The sequence below is a fragment of the Ischnura elegans genome (assembly GCF_921293095.1).
Source record: "Ischnura elegans chromosome 13 unlocalized genomic scaffold, ioIscEleg1.1 SUPER_13_unloc_2, whole genome shotgun sequence".
NCBI lineage: Eukaryota > Metazoa > Arthropoda > Insecta > Odonata > Coenagrionidae > Ischnura > Ischnura elegans.
This window is the reverse complement of record NW_025791658.1, coordinates 4,587,802-4,605,863: the sequence shown is the minus strand read 5'-3', so window position 1 is coordinate 4,605,863 and position 18,062 is coordinate 4,587,802. Positions and strand designations below refer to the sequence as shown.

General features: G+C 39.4%; 1 protein-coding gene across 1 annotated transcript in view; it reads right to left on the bottom strand.

Annotated features, from left to right (window-relative positions):
* Window positions 1–2,207: 2,207 nt before the first annotated feature.
* LOC124172624 overlaps window positions 2,208–18,062 on the bottom strand; it is an 86,011-nt gene continuing 70,156 nt past the window's right edge. Inside the window, exon 7 of the mRNA XM_046552064.1 lies at window positions 2,208–3,643. Within this exon, the coding sequence (XP_046408020.1) occupies window positions 3,392–3,643 (252 nt within the window). The 3' untranslated portion in view covers window positions 2,208–3,391. The remainder of the gene's footprint in view (window positions 3,644–18,062) is intronic.

The window sequence follows — 18,062 nt, the reverse complement described above, 5'->3', positions numbered from 1 at the left end:
CGCGAAAAATAGATATCGTCATTTAAAAATCTAAAAGCGTGAAATACGTACTCCAGGAGTAATAATCTTTCGATTTAGGCAATAAAAAAATAATAGGAAACTACCCTAATGTGAAAATTATGCGGAATAAAAGTGAAAGTTTGGATTACTCGTGCTTTTCCGATTATTAGTGCCGCCTCTTCCCATCATATGAGCGACACGGAGTACTTAATATCACAGCCAAATACAGTGCAACCTCGATAAAACGACACTCCACGGTGCACCAATAAACACTCGTTATAGCGAATTGTTGCTTGACCGGAGGTGGAGCAAATAATAGCCAATATGTATACCTGTTGTGAACAGTTATACAGGAACAGAGTGGTGCGGTGACAGATAAATTTCTATCTGATAAACGTAAGCATAAATCCAGACAAAAGGTGATGTTTATTTGCATCACTATATTTCCTTACTCAAACAACGACTAATTGTTTGGTGTTTTCTTGGCCATGGTGTGTTCCATCAAATGCTTTCTATTCATGCAACTCATGGACGTGCGGGTATGCTGACGACTGCTTTCTGCCGCCCGAGGAACAAAAGAAGATCAAGCATTCGCGAATGCTAATACCACAATATTTTCACCAAAATGAACTACTAATTTATCAAACGACAGTTTACCACATAAATTTGAGACTGAACACTCCATTAACTGCATTTCTAACAGATCGCTAGCAATTACAGAGATTAAGTAGTCTTGATATAAGTTTTTCCGGCGATGAAACCCTCGCTAAGGTGAGAGCCAACACCAAAAGGGCCTCGTAAAAACGAATTTTTTAACACGCTTATTATAGGGTCAATTGACGCTGCATCGGCTACATCTCGAAATAGCGGGGGTCTCGCTATAGCCCGTACTCGCTTTAACGAGGTTCCACTGTAATAATCATAATATCTAGAGATGGGTCGAATAGCAGATTTCTCGAACATTAAATCATTACTCGAATATTCGAATACCTCGAATACTAAATGATGAATGCGGGAATGTTTGACTCGGTTGCCTATGCAGCAAGAAACACAATATTTTTGGGAGTAGTTTTGATTTCCTTTAAAGGATTCGAACAGGTATTCAGCTGATTAATGGAATATTTTAATTTTATGGAAACAATTGGGCAAATAGCTGATTCAACTAACATCTTTTTCAAATATTTTAAGGGGACACACCACCTCACGAAAAATGATTGCATGCCGTCTCGGCATTTACACTGATTCCATGGATTTCTGTCTGATGTATACATTCTTATCTACCAAATGACATTTCATTGGCACACTCATGTGATACTCGGCTTCATCCAACTTCTTATTTTCAACAGGTAGCTCGCTTCACCCTCACTCCTACTGTCAATTGCTGGCGGACAATCCGAGGCATTTTGCAAAACACACGCGCTTCTCCACCGCATATTCTTCAATTCTTTTCTGCCCATCTTTGGAAGTTCTCATGAGATAAGAAGATGAATTCGAATTGCTAGCAGGAAGAAACCAAATATCCTGAGAAAATATCCCTTCGTCTGTGACTGTGACAATAGAGATTTATAGCATAACTCATAAATTGTAACTTGATATATGTTTTCGGAAAAAAAACTGCATCAACTTCCGAGAAGCTCATATCGAGTCTCGCCAGAATGCTAAGTCTCTGTCGTATTTCTTTGTCTTTCCGACATTAATTTTCTTGCGTAAAATGCTTAAATGAAGTCAGAAATAGGAAGTGTTTGGTCTTATTCTTTTTTAAATTACGCGCACATTACTAATATTTCGATCCAATCCATTCATAATCTGCCGGATAAGTGGAAAAAATGTGCAAAATTCCAGTGGAGATTATTCAGAATAAAATATTTTATTAATTTTAAAATAAAAGAATATGATCAAGGCATTCTATTTGGAAATACTAATACATGCAGCTCATTTTCCACACTTGGCTTCATACGATTAGCATCAGCTGCGTAGCCAGAGGGGGTCCGAAGGGCCTGGACCCCCCCTCCCCCACCGAAATATAAAAAAAACAATTATTTTCCTCCATAAAAGAAGACAAAATATTGAAAAATGATGGATTTACAAAATATTTCTTTAACAAATGAAGTTTTTTCGATCAAGAAAAGTGTTTAAATTAGTTAAAAACCCATTGCTGAGCACCTTGTTTTTAAAATATTGTACCCCCTGCATTTTGACCCCCCCAACAAACGAAAACTCCTGGCTAAGCCAGTGATTACCATCAGTTCACATTGTAACATAACATAGACAAGCCACCATGTTGTTTGTATATAATTTAAAATTAACAATGGTAGTGAGGGACGGGGAGATTGTTGTGAAGGGAAAAAGGGCAGTCGTGTATGGAGAGAAGGAGGAGGCAGACGTGTTAAAAAGAAAGATCGGGAGAAAGACTAAAGTAGCAGTGTATTGAGAGAGCAGACGAAGAGATACGGCAGAATTCAAGATCGGCAGGGAGAAGAAGAGAACGCTGAGAAAAGGAGGCGCCAACGAGAGGAGAAGAGAATGGGAGGAAAGGGATACGAAGAACTCAAGATCCACAATGGTGCAGTACATGGCGGTGGTTCAGTGAGTGGTAGAACAAAATATAAATGGGATTGTGATAATCATGGTGGCTTTTTGATGTTGTTTTTTTTGCTCCAAAGTTTTAAAATATAGAGCTGGTTTTTGAATTGTACTAAAATTATTTGTTTGATTAGTAGTGGATATTCTTAAAACGTTACAACATCATTGGACACGCACCATCTAAAAACACTTTGATTCGTATGAAAAAACGCACGAGAATGGCTCCACAACTGGTTCGTTACAAAGGGACGAATCCAATATTCGGCGTGGCATTCACAACATACCAGATAGTTGGAATAAATGCATATAATTCCAGTGAAGGTTATTTTCCATGAAATATTTTTTTTTAATTTTTCAAATAACACAATATGATCAAGGCATTCAATTTGGAAAAACCAGATCGTGTGGCTTATTCCGTAGACTTGCCTTCATAAGATCACCATCGGCTCGCATCATTGGTAGATACACTATTGAAACAACACTTTTTTGTAAGAAAACGCACGAGAATAGCTCGAGAACTGATTAGCTGAGAACAGAGGAAGAATTCTTTTTTTTTTTTGGTTATGCACTCATAACCTTCCGGAGAGGTGGAAAAAACATGTAGAATTCCAGTGGAGATTATTTTGAATTAAACATTTTTTTAATTTTCAAATCGATACCTCCACTGCATAATACCACATGAGCGGTTTTCATTGAGTAGGCGATTGTTGAGAGCTCATACAGGTATCGAAATAACAGACGCTTGAATTCTTACAAAAATACTTCGCTTCCATACTTCCGCACCTAGTATCATGGCGACATTTGAGTATCAGGAGCCTCGCGTGTTTCTCTCAAACTTGGTGATCACGTAATCACGGTAGTAATTCAGTAGAGAGGGCAGTTGCTCTCGCAGTATATGAACTCCTTCCGAGCGACCGTAATGCGCTATGATGCCGGGAACTGCAGAAATCAGGGCAATCTCTTTCGCTTCCGGCGTTTTCCACTCCAACGCATTTTTCAAGTACCAGTTGAGTCTGGCAGATCCAAGTTGAGACAGCTTCTGCTCAGCATCCGTTACAACCTGTAAACAAACAAAATAATTTTATTCACTGTTTTGATCTACATCTACATAATACCCCGCAAGCCGCCTAAAAGGCATGTCGCAGGGGGTGTTACGACACCAGCCGTATACAGCTAATAAAAAAAATGAAGTCCTCTAACGAGGTTGGGACTAGCGTTTATTAAAGTCCTTTATGGTTCGGAAGGAACAACGAATTCCCATACCTATCCGTTCGGCAAAACATCTCTCTTAATCTATTGCTTCTTTCGGACCTGGAAATATAGTGTGGCTCTAACATTAAGTTCTGAGTTGCCCTTAAAGGTATCCATTCTCAATTGTTCAAGCAATCTAAGCCTAGCGCGCAGCCTCCGAGTCTCCAATGGCTCCCAGCCTAATTTGCTTAACATTTGGGTAACGCTGTCTGTACACCCGTAGCAGTTTTTGACGAAACGCGCAGCCTTCCGAAACGCGCAGCAGCAGATTAAGTCTTTCTGCACCGGATCCCATACGCTTACCGCATATTCAAGGTGCAGTCATGCATTTAAACTTCCGTTTGGGTGCAATGGATCACAGAGAGAGTTTTTTTTCATTCCTCCATCACACTTCCCCTCCCCCTTCTAATGTGTGGGCATTTTCCTGCAGTGGGTTTTTTCCAATAAGGACGACAGTCAATATCCTTAGGTTTTTTCCCACGTTCACTAACATCTTGTTACTCTTAGTCAATGGTAACTTTGTTAACTTATGATTTTGTTTGTTGATTGAAAATGGAACTTCTATTTATTTTTATGTAATTTCTCTGCATTTAATTTCATGAGCAACTTGACAATGTATTTAACTGCATATATTTCATGTTTGACGAGGGGTTAGATGGAAGATGGGACTTTCTAGTCCCAATCTCGCCCAATAAAGACGTTCTATTATTATTATCATTATTATTATTAACACTATGCAGCATACACCCTTGATGCCTATACAGTGAAACCTCTTCACATTGAAATGGAGGGTACCAAAATTTGGGCAATTTGGTGAATGGAGGTTCTCTATAGAGAGGTTTCAGTGACAGGCACAATTTTTTCATATACCGTCTAAGCGTGTGTAAGAGGCGCACCCCTATTTTGAGCATCGAAGCTATGAAGAAAAAAAATTTGCGGCATTTTTTTAATACTATCGCGCAGTGTTGCAGAGGTACGCCTGGAATTTCGACAGTTATCGAACTTTCCTCTTTCAATACTAATTAAAAGAGGAAATTTTGATAACTGCGGCGGTAATAGCGGCATAAGAGGGAGTAGAAAGAGTTCCGATCCTCTCTTCGCATACGCCGTTACTCTACGATGCTTGTCCTATTCACGAAGAATTTTGTTAAAATGCTCTCGCAGGAGTTTTGCAATAGAATTGCAGCCGAGGAAAATTTTAAGGTAATACACGACAGGCACATAGCATGAACCTTCCCAAGAGCTTGGACAACAATCGGGGCAATCTCAGCGCCGTAGGATAATAGCCACGTCGTAGATTTAATGGTGCCACACTCGGCCCTCCATCAGCCAATGCCTCTGCCGTTTTTTTTCCTTTCCGAGACCCCACAGGAAAATAGGAAAATATCAAGGGAACAATGGAAACGTGTTTCATCCCTACCCCGTCTCACCAACTGACCTTGATCGATCTCTCAGTTTCTGGAGGCCAAATGCTAGGTGAGTCATCTACTGAGCCCGAAGATATCTCGATAGCTTTCAATAATTGCATGACACGCACGAGGTTCAAAAAAAGAAAGAGATCTAACGCGACGCATATCTAACAGAATTTAAGTTTTTTAAGCTCTAATTGTTTTACACATAGATTTATAGTTACAACAAGGCTAATAATATTCAAAATAGTCCAAACAGGACAATTTCGGAAGAAACAAGCTTAGCATAAGCGTATTCAAACAAGGCGAGACGGACTGGAAACTTCAGGCAACGCAAACTGCTTATATCATATTGCTGCGCCTTCGCCCCTTTGCTTTGAAGGCAATGACGTCACATGCAAGATCGGACGTGTTCTTTCCTTGCTCCTTCGCTCATAGCCTTGTTGCTTGAAATACGGAGGGGAGGGAGCGCGCTCCTTCCCCTCCGTATTTCGTTGCTTGCTTCGAAGACGGAGGGATCACGCTCCTTCTGCGCTCTTCACTTATAAGCATTTCTGATTTCTTCTATCTACCATTTAGTCCAACAATGAACAACTCGTTTGAATTTTTTAAACAGCATGTTTTGACACCAATATAATTTTCAGTTGAAAAAATCCTCATGTTAGCGTCTGAAGATGATTTAAAAAAATCAGGTCCTCAGCGTAATGGAAATTGCTCGGCAAGACAGATATTGACTATTGACAAGGTATGTCATCCAAAAATACGCGTTTCTCTACGTTTGATAAACGATTACTATATGCAGTATAAATGCCGCAGGATGCCCACTCATGGCAGTAAATTTAGCGCACCCTCCGGAGCGAAAACCCCCGTGCGATCTTCCATGTTCACCTCTGGGGTACCGACGTGACGGCGCGATGCTTTCAAGAAAAGCAAACAGGAGCATTTTAAAAATACGTCACTAAGGGAGAAACTCCCCTGCCTGCCGCTTGTTTTTGACCTAGGATTACAGATGACTGACTCACGCTGAAAACCAAGGCCACTCAGTTCCTCTTGGACTTGCGACCGGTGAAGGAGAGGGGGGAAGATAAGAAGTTTGTGTAGAGGCGCACCACCATTTTTGGCTGCAATTTCTGGGAAAAAAGGTGCGCCTCTTACACGTGCTTATACGGTACTTTGGGAATGAAAGGTACTACGGTCTTTTAAACCATTATATACATGTGTTTAAATAAAGATGCATGCATTAGTGAACATATATTTATTATTAAATAATTACAGAAAGCAAGTGCTATCGCATGATTTTTACCATGGTTCTAGATAAAACAATATGATCTCTCTCAATTCAACAATCACTTAAAAAGATTAGGATTGTTGGGTATCTTTTTAATTATTTACTGTTAGGCATGCTCTCATATGGACCAAATTACCACAACTAATGATTAACGTGAAAATTACTGCATATTAAAATGTAAAAGAAAAAAAAGTGTGAATCATTTATCGCTGAAAATGTCATTCCACGTACGTAATCTTGGCTGCATTAATGGTCCCTAGTTGTCTCAGTGTGATTTCAGAGGTAGTTAGGCTGTCTCAGGGGTGTCTCCTTGGTATGATAAGTGGAGGTTTTACAAGATAAAGAGGTTCACTACAAAGAGGTTTGCCTATAAATTTACATGTAAATCTGATGGAACCGTAGGGGTGGTATGAAGTATGGAGGTTTATGATGTAAAGAGGTTCACTACATAGAGGTTTTAATGTACACCCATGTCTTGTGTAGTGCAATTTCGATTAGCGCAATTTCGATATAGCGCAAATTCATTCCTCGGGGAAACATTGCAACGCAGTGTTGCCTAATCAAAAATCTTAAACGTTCTCGTGATAAAACGTGATTTGCGCTAAGTACACACGAAATTTCTATCATTTTACGCATATTATTATTATTGCTTGCCTCAAATCTTCTTTTTTGTTTATATATTAATCGAAATCCATTGCTGTGCAATGGCCAAAAGTTTTACTCGTCATTGGGTCCAGATAGCCGGCCCACCGAAGTAATTTATCTCGTCTCCTTAACAGAATGATAATAAATAATTTAGATCGTTAATTAAGCATGGGGCGAGTGGAAATGAGTTTTTTTTAAGCAATACTGGTTGAGATGTAATTTTTGCCGTCGTAGGTTATCGGACGGTTGACTTCCAGGTAGAGGGTCTACGCCAAAGCCTTCAAGGTCATCGGTATTCACGGGGGAGAATTAGAGCGGTGGCCGAGTTGTGCATGAATAGCATCAACATATAAGAGGGTCCGCTATAGAGTCTCAAACACAATAGCTTCGTTCCCTCCCCGCAGTCGTAGGCCCTCTGCGTCTCAAGAATACAGTTCAGCAGTAGAAGGTGATTTCGATAGAGCCATGCAGAGTAAAAACCAATAGAAAATGGCAAAAAATAGGAATGTGGGTAGAAAAATCAAGAATTTATCAAGAAAAACCATAAACCTAGAAGAGAAATTGATATAGGTCAACTGCTCTGAAAATGGAGAACGTCAAAGCGATATTGCGCGGAAGTTTAAACGAACGATGCCTTATTCTGAATAAAGACGAAGTTAAAACATCAGTGACCTCTGCCGCACCAACTTCAACCAAGCGGTCTACACATACGGAAAGTTCATAGTGAATCAGTACAAAAAGACGAGAGTGGTAATCGCTCCGAGACATTTAGTGAAAGCTTCGGTTAGTTCCAGAATTTAAACGGCAAGCAGGTATTTTCAGTGCGGCGATATCAGGTGAATCTGCAAGTGTTGATAGCGCAGTCACCACAACATTTTCTGATGAACTCCAAGCTGTGATTGAAAGTGGCTCCTTTCCCCCTCAACTAGTTTTTAGTGTTGACGAGACGATATTCTTTTGGAAAAGAATGCATTCTCGTTCATTCATTTTCAGGGAAGGAAAACCTGGGTCAGGTTTCAAGGCATTTAAATACTGTTTCACGTAGCTGCTAATGACTCGGAGGACTTCAAATCAAAACGATTTATCATTCATAAACTGTGCTAACTATGAAATGGCATTCAAAGTAGCATTTGCCTGTCACTTCGATGAGCGAGAAAAGGGCCTGAGTGACACAATAGTTGTTTTTAGACTGGTTAAAAAATTCGTCAACTGTCGGCATCGCATTATGAACCCCTGAGATAGCAGATGTTAGCCCACCTGCACGACAGGAGGGAATTTCAAAAGCACGTAAGAATTTTTTTTAACGTGAATAAAAGTCTTCAAATGCGTGCATACTATCTTTAAAGATGTTTTAAACTAGAAACATTTATATAAATAATGTTTTATAAGGCTATTTATGGCAATATATATGTTTTAGAGGACATTCAATACCCAAGACCTATGCTACCAGGAACGCATCCCTATCTTCCCAATGTTAAAACGCTCTCGTATAGCGCAAATTCGTATAGCGCAAATTCCTATAGCGCAAAGACCCCAAGGGATGCATCCCTTGCGCTATACAAGACATGGGTGTAGTAGCTTTTTGTTTTGAAATGCTTCATGCAGCCTCTCATTTTTTGCATTCAAGCAGGCAGATCATAGGCAGATTATTCAGCATAGTTAAACAAAATAATGTCACAATAAAGCAAAATAAAAGAATTATTAGATAAATGAGATATCAAAATGAAAAACACTCATCTTATTAAATCCACACGTTAAAATGCGTCACATATAATGATACTTAACACATTGTGCACGGATCACGAGTATACTTGTGTTTTCCACCCACTGCCTATATATGCCACATGAAATGATACATTTTGTAACGACATTATTAGAAATTATTAATTTTAGGTAAGCACTAAAAATTATTTCTTCATAATATGTAGGGATGGTCGGATCGGATACCTCGGATATCCGCGGATATTGCCCTTCATCGGATACATTGGATCCAAAGTCGCTGAAGGCATCGGTTCTGGATCCGAAATTTTGAATAATAGCGTCAGTGAATGCAACAATAAGGGTGGAAAGAGTTCCGATTCTCTCTTCGAATGCGCCGTCGCATGCGATTTTTGTCCTACTCATGAATCGTTTTGTTTGAAAGCTCTCGCAGACGTTACGTACGGAGAATTTCAGCCGTGGAAAATAAAAAAAGGCAAAATACGACTGGCACATAGTGTGACTCTTCCCAAGAGATTGAACAATCATCGGGGGAATCTCAGCGTCAGGAATTTGAAAATGCATTTGAATCCGAAAATATCCGATCCGAAAGATGCGGCTCCGAAAATCAAGGATACGATCCGAAAAATAAATCCTGGATCCGTTCCATCCCTAGTGGAAAGAGTTCCGATTCTCTCTTTGAATGTGCCTTCGCATGCGATTCTTGTCCTACGCCACTGGTCAGTGGTTTATCCTATTTTCATTTCCAAACCCAAGCGTAACAGTTTAGGTCGTGATCATGTAATGATGTTAAAAAAAATTACTTGAAAGCCTATAAAAGTGATTTTAAATTCATAAATATATTAAAATCTGTATGAAAATCTAAAAAGCATTCCTTCGATTGTACGTACCCAGAAACAACTTGAATAATTACTTCGTTTAATAGCAGGAATTGCAGGAAAATGCGTTTGGATGCGAAAATATCCAATCCCAAAGATCTGGCTCCGAAAAATGACATAAGGTTTTATCTTAAAACACTAAAAATTTGAAAGGGATATCGTAAAAAGTTATTCAGATGTAAACCAAATTAAAGTTGCATGCAAAAAAACAGCCTGCCTTGAAAAATACCCAGCCACTGCAGTAAGTGCGAAAAAAAAAAAATTTCTGGTCCTTAAAGGCCGATATTTCATGCGCATGATCATGCTGAATGATCATGCAAATGAAACCATTTGCCGTGTATTGCGGCCTTAATGTGTTAATAGCCTAAAGAACTCGTTAAATCCCAACTTGCTTAATCGGTCATGGGTCTTATGACGGCACGTTAAGGGATCTATGAATAGCACGTAAGATATCATGTAAGAGTTCAACTACAATAATACTGACGCTTTAAACTTTTAAGGTGTACTACTGAGCCATGATAAGAGCTAATAATTTTTTCTTCGGTTTTTTAATGTATTTTGCTTAATTATTCCGCATATTTATGCAAAAGAAAAGCATGATTAGGTAACTAATTTTGCAAAATAAAAACACAGATCTTAAGGCCGTTTTACACGGGGCACAGAATTGTGCAGGTTAGAGCTGCATTAATTTCTAAAATGGCGTGGAATTTTTATTGCGCCTTCCCACGTACGTCAGATTGCGCAATTCCGTGTACCATGTAAAACGGCCTTTATTGCATTCACACGCTAACATACATGACATATAATGATCCTTCACCCTTTCGAGACGGTGGAGTTTTCGTCTTTGCATGACTGCTGTACTGAGCTGCAAGAGACTCTTCCATCCCCTCCGAATAATGGAGCATTTTTGCGAGACATTCGTTAAGAAGGATCACCCCAATAATCACAAGCTCTTAGCTCCAACCTTTTTCGACCCCTCCCAGTGAGGACATCACATTATCTCCGACTCCGAGAGTAGTTGTGCTCCCTCCTTTCCGGGTTTACCACCCTACCTGCGGCATTGGTTCGCGGTCAACTTGCTTATTGTATTTGGCACATGGATAATGGTTGCTTGCATGTAAACTACAGACACTGAATTGATTTCCTCATTTTTTTTAGCATTGTCAAATTTTAAACTAATTTCTAATGTCAATATTAACGCATTTAATGCAGCAACAATTTCCATATTAATGTTTATACAGAACTCGAGATATAAGTTAATATTTATAGTAGAATTTCGTTTAAAAATTGTAAATGCTGTTCAAATACTTCAATTCAATTCTTAGTTTATAGTTTTGAGAAAGGAACAAATATTTATTTCGAAAACTGACTGGATAATCAATTGTATGACCGCTGTCCCTTACCGCTAAGAGGGCTAATTTTTGGAGGACATTCGTTAAGAAGGGTCTCGCTTAACCTTTTCCGACCCCTCCACGCAGGGACTCCGCATTATCTCGGACTCCAAGAGTATTTGTGCTCCCTCCTTTTCGGGTTTACGACCATACCTGCGGCATTGGTTCGCGGTCAACTTATGTATTGCTTATATGTATTTAGCAAATGGATAATTGTTGCTTGCATGTAAATTGCAGACTTTGAATTGAATTCCTCATTTTTTTCTGAACATTGTCAATTTTTAACAAAGTTATAAGGTCAATATTAACGCATTTAATGCATCAACAATTTCCATATTAATGTTTATACAGAACTCGAGATATAAGTTAATATTTATCGTAGAAATTTGTTTAAAAATTGTAAACGCAGCTCAAAAGACAAAGAATTCAATTCTTAGTTTATATTTCTTGAGAAAAGAAGAAATATTTATTTCGAAAACTGACTGGATAAACAATTGTATGACTGAGGTCCCTTACCGCCGAGAGGGGTAATATAAGACGAGGGGTCCGGGTACCTGCTCCCAGATTTCGAGCCCCGCAGTGTTGGGACCCGAAACAAAGACGTATTACACCTGTGACCATCATAAAAGGGGGAGAGCTAGAAATAGTATAATATTCGGCATTAGTTAGAAAACCTTCGATGAAAATATGCTGCTTTCGTCTCCCGGGTCAAGAAACGTCCACACGTATATATTCATCTTTAGTAGGGAAAAGGTTAACAGCCTAAAGAACTTGTTATATCCCACCTTGCTTAATCGGTCAGGGGTTGTATGACAGCATTTAAAGGGATCTATGAATAGCACATAAGAAATCATGTAAGAGTTCAGCTACATTAATAATGACGCTTTAAACTTTTAGGGTGTACCACTGACCCATGATAACTGTTATTAATGTTTATTAACATCTGTGCCTGTCAGGCACACAGCGTCTGAACTCAGCGATAGGGCAGTTTCCTATTTCGTTTTAACTGCCTGAATCGAAAGATTATTACTCCTGGAGTACGTATCTCACGCTTTTAGATTTTTAAATGACAATATCTATTTTTCGCGATTAAATGAAAAGTGAAAACTTTCAAGTCGCAAAAATGTGACAGCTAAGTATAAATGCTGGGAAAAGCCCATGTGACATCATTCTGGTTCCAGCTGATGCCGTGTGAGGCCGCCTTGGTGCGAGGCTATCAGTGCCGATATAATACAGGCTGCTAGCAGGTAGCAGAGTACCCTTTTAGCTGGTAGCGCTTGGCTTAAATAAGGATTATTAATACCCTATCAAACGAAGAAAACTTTCCGACCATAGGCAATTTTAATAGGTGATTATTAAGACATGTTTCCCTGATCTCTGTGCCTCATGCGTGCATTGGTAATCTCAGACGATGTAAAACTCCTATCTACACGTGTAGAAACTAGGTCCCAGTGACGTCACGTGGAGTGGAATCGCATGGGCACCAATCTGGCCTTTTTCAAATGCAGTTAAAATTGGCTATTATCATTCGTCTGAATTGGGATTTTTAAACCTAATAATTTGTATGTTATGAATACACTAATGGTGGGTAACTAATGGCAATTAATAACTTTCGTTTTCTTTGATGAAGGAAACTACCCTATTCCAATATTGCACCTAACGAAAGGTTAACACGAAGAGTGCTGCAGCGGTCATTTTTACCGTTTTTGAATTCCAATTGGTCTCCTACACCTTCACGATGGTTAACAATGGACTTTAACGCTAGCACGCACGACCAATCCTCTCACCCTGTTATGCCGGAGTGGGTCAATTTCACCCAATATGACCATGTTTGCACATTTTACTCAAAATAATTCATTTTTTACCAGTCTTTTTTTTTCAATATCGTTTATTAAGCATTTGGAAGGGTAGTAGAAAATTTAATTAGACGAAAAATATTAAAATAATAGTTGTTCAACAATTTCGATGTTGATATGGGAAACTAGCTTCCACAAATTTGTGAATACATATCACTTTTCCTCTGATGGGTTTGGGAGGTACAATGAATTACAATGGTATCAAGTTCAAAAAAATTTAAAATTATATTTTGACAAAAACTTTAGTATAACACACACCGCAACATTGAATATAAAGGAACAGTCATAGGCGGATGCAGGGGGGGGGCACGGGGGCACGTGCCCCCCCCTAGACCCTCAAAAATATGCAAGATTTTTAATACGGTCCCATTATCATTGCATTCGTTTTGTATTACGAGGTATCCTTGTGCCCCACCCAGAACAAAATCCTGGATACGGCCTTGCTTGTGCCCCTCCCAGAAAAAAATCCTGGATCCGCCCCTGGGAACAGTAGAAAGGCTTCAAATGAATTTGATAGTCACAGAGGTTAACAAAACTAAATAATTAAAAGCCAAGAAATATGGGCCTAAAATTTTTCTTAATTTCAAAATAATCATAATTATTCTCTTATGGGTCATATTGACGCAGAAATGTTTTAAGACAAATGGTTCAAAATGATGAGTTTCACGGATTTCTGAGGATCATTTCATTAATCCTTACACTATTCTATAAGTAATGTTTACCCAATTAAGTGAAATGGATAAAATTTTAAAATTCCTCTGAGTTCTGGGGGGGGGGGGGATTTATCCCCCAAACCCCTCCCCCTCTCGCTGCGCCGTTGGGTATCGAGGAATGTGAAGCGTGTATATTTCCTAGAGATGGGTCAAAAAGAACCGAACTGCCAAAACGAACTGTTCACTGAAATGAACCGGTTCGAAAATGAACCGTTCTCTAAAACACCCTGTTCAGTGTTCATGTCGGCACTGCACAATTGCGGCATACTCGGTACAGTAGGTATGATCATCAAGAGGCATTTTGAACTGCAGCTTACTCGAGCAAGTGCGTTGTGGGTACAACAGATGGCGGTTACGACGGAGGCCATCCAAGGCCGCCGAAGTGCGTCGTAGACGACCGAGCCCCTCCCCTTCTTTCTCTACTATTCCCCTCCGTCGACGAAAACGAACAGTTCGCCACTGAACAGTTCGTTCTAACTAATATTTGAACTGATATTTAAAATATCAGTTCATTCGAACCGTTCGTTCTAACTAATATTTGAACTGATATTTAAAATATCAGTTCATTCGAACCGTTCGACATAACTAATATTTGAACTGATATTTAAAATATCAGTTCTTTCAAACCGTTCGAAATATTAGATTAAATATTAGTTTCCTCGGGGCGTTCAGTTGGGATATCGCGTTCATTTTGATTTAGTTTTTTGAACATTTGTGGATTTGTGGATGCATCTCCAAAAATATTGTTTAAAACGCGATTCATGAACTTAGGAAACGATTGAACTCATGATTGTGGAACATTTTTTTGGTCCCTTTACCAAGATGATCTTTGGACTTAGTTTTTGGCGCCTACGATGAAATTTTTTAATGTGGATGCATCTCCAAAAATATTGTTTAAAACGCGATTCTTGCTCGAAATTACCATAACACTCTCCACAAACCTTACAATACCACACTAAGCTTTCATGTACTCTAAACGCATGATAAACAATATTTTCTACCGAATGACCCTACCTGTTCACTATGAACCGATATTTTGAACTGTTCTTTTTACTGAACAGGATCAAAGTGAACGGTTCATAAAAATGAACAGTTTAACCCACCTCTAATATTTCCCATTTTCCGACTGACAATTCAGATAAATTCGATATAAATGACTTCGAAACAAACGTTCTTTCACATGCTACAAATTGCTGCTCATCTAACACCCCCGTAACTAATGTGTTCAATAAATTTTTTTTTCTCCGACCAAATACCAAAAATTATTATTACCGGCTGCATCGGTTACAGTGGATTCAAGATTACAGTGGAACTTGGTTAGTACGTTCCTTCTTAGTACGTTTTCCTCCTTAGTACGGCGATCTCCCTCGGTCCCGGTACCATCCGAACAAAATACAGGTAAAAGAATTTCGTTAGTACGTTTGAAAAAAAGTGCGCTTTCCTGGTTAGTACGCTCAATTGCTTGCCCTGACGCAACCCGCAATTCGTTCTCTAGTGTCTTCTTAACGGTCGCAAACGTCTGAATTCATGATTTAATTTTTTATTATTAGCCATTAACATTCTTCCATTCATTCCACATCTCTTTCTTCAACCGTAATTTATCCAAATGCATTTCTGAATTCTTGTGACGTGATGAAAAATAAAATGCGGCCATTTTTCGGGAATGTCTGACTATGAAAAACTACAGCCAATAAGAAGCCCCAATTTTCCCCACCCCGAGCTCCTCACCTTCTGTTGCCTTCGGAGCGCTTGGGAGTGCCCACTGCTGCGCACAAAGTTCGTGAGTGGGCAATTGTTGCTATTGCACGAGTTATCATGATGAAGAAATGAGTCTTAACGGTATTAGACAATTCCCACATTATCTAAAGCAGTACTGCTCCATAAACTCGACGTCGTGCGTATTTAATTGACTACTGTTGCGGGAGCAGACGATCCTCTGGATCTCCACGCGAAGCTTAGCTTAAAAATACTTGATCTCGGAACGAATGCAGACGACATTAGACAAATTTTGAAAGTAAATTTCAACTGTTTAATATAAAATTTTCTTGTAATTACGTCATAATCTAATAGTCTTGCATGTCATCAGTCGATATATCGATCGATTTTACAATCGAAATGGTATCATTCCAGAAGCGAATGTCTACGGCTGTTGCCGTAATTTGAAAGTCAATATAATTTTGCCCAATTTTTATGATGTTTAAAAAACCAGTTGACTTACTCCGGGTTGTTGTTATATTCTCCGAGTATGCTGTGAGAAAGAAAAATGACTTGTCTTCGCTTGTCTGAGCTTCACTCGTCCTCGTTCCGTAAATATATATAGGATAAATCACGGGAGATAGACGCCGTAATCATGAAATCGTCTCCGGGATGTCCATGAAAAATTGCGATTTTTATTCACGTGGTATTGTTTTTCATGGTAGCGCTCATTTCCTTGATTTTAAATGTGAAAAGAGTTCAGGAAGGCGATCCTATGAGAACTACCGATAGTAATTGTAATTATGACGACTTTTTCACTGATTGCAATAACCCCGACTGCTATTATTTACTTTCCTCGTTAGTACGTTTTCCTGGTTAGTACGTTCATTTTTCGTGGTCCCTTCAGAAACGTACTAACCAAGTTCCACTGCAATTGCCAATATTCCTTAAAGTGCCAGCAACAGTCATTTCAACCGGTATCATTAACCCTCAACCGGGCATGCTGGTGTATCAAATACGCCAATCTTCGAAAACCAAGGATTTCAACATTGCACGTACATTCTGATCTAGAATGGCCTCATGTATTCTAACAATGTACTTTGACTGTTTACAGTGCGAGTTTTCAAACCACTAACTATTGTTGCTAATTTATTTTAAATCGGCAAGTGGATCTGACACCCATGGCGTATAAATTACGCTGCGCTACCAGCCGTGTAGCACGTGCTTTGCGTTTCTTGAATGGCCTCATGCATTCTTACAATGACATTTTGATTGTCTGAAGCATGAGTGTTTAACGCAAAAAGTAAAGTAAAAAATGTTTTTTAGATCGGCAACAGGAACCCGACACCCGTGGCGTATAAATTACGCTGTGCAACTGGCCGTGTGCCACCTGTGTACTTTTATATCTTAATCACCTATACACCCATGCCTCGTATAGCGCAATCTTGATTAGCACAATTTCGATATATACAGTGAAACCTCGATATAACGACACCCCACGGTGCACTAATAAACACTCGCTATAGCGAATTGTCGCTTTACCGGAGGTGGAGCGAATAATAGCCAATATACCTGTTGCGAACAGATATACAGGAACAGGAGTGGTGCGGCGACAGATAAACATCTATCCGATAAACGTAAGCATAAATCCAGACGAAAGGCGATGTTTTTTTGCATCACTAAATTTCCTTACTCAAATAACGACTAACTATTCAAACAATTTATAAGCGCCGCACTGAATAAAAATCATGCAAAGCATTGTTTCGTCAATCATTATATTTATCGAACGACAGTTTACCACATAAATTTGAGACTGAGCACTCCATTAACTTCATTTCTAACAGATCGCTAGCAATTATAGAGGTTAAGGAGTCTTGATGAAAGTCTTCCGGCGGTGAAACCCTCGCTATGGCGAGAGCCAACACCGATAGGGTCTCGTAAAAACGAATTTTTTAACACGCTTATTATAGGGTCAATTGACGGTGCATCGGCTATCTCTCGTAATAGCGGGGGTGTCGCTATAGCCCGTACTCGCTTTAACGAGGTTCCACTGTACCCATGCCTCGTATAGCGCAAGGGATGCGTCCCTTGGGGTCTTTGCACTATATGAATTTGCATTGCATGAGAGCATTATAACATCGGGAAGATAAGGATGCGTTCCTGGTTGCACAGGTGTTGGGTATCGAATTTCCTATAAACCATATATATCCATATTAATAGCCTTAAAAAACCTTATTCATATAAACTTTTAAACTTAAAAATAATTTTAAAGATAATATTGTAAGCGGAACATCTTGAGTTCGCAGAGACGTGAAACCGGATGGTAATGCTATTCTGATCCCCATGCCTAGTCACTCATGTGAGTGCGTGGGAGTGATGCTGCCATCAGCACCTTCCGGGAAGCCGGAGGCCACGTGTGGAAAAGGCAGAGGGCAGTCGGCGAAAAGTACTCATGTGTAAAGGCCGCAGGCCAGGTGTGCGACGCACGGTGTGTGATTGATAATAAATACCTTCACGAAATGAGTTGATTCCATAATTCCTCTGGAGTGCCAACCCAATTAGAAACCCCGCGCTTACAACTGGTGTCAGAGTGCGACGTTGGCCTCCAACAAAAAGAGGAATCAAGTCTATAGT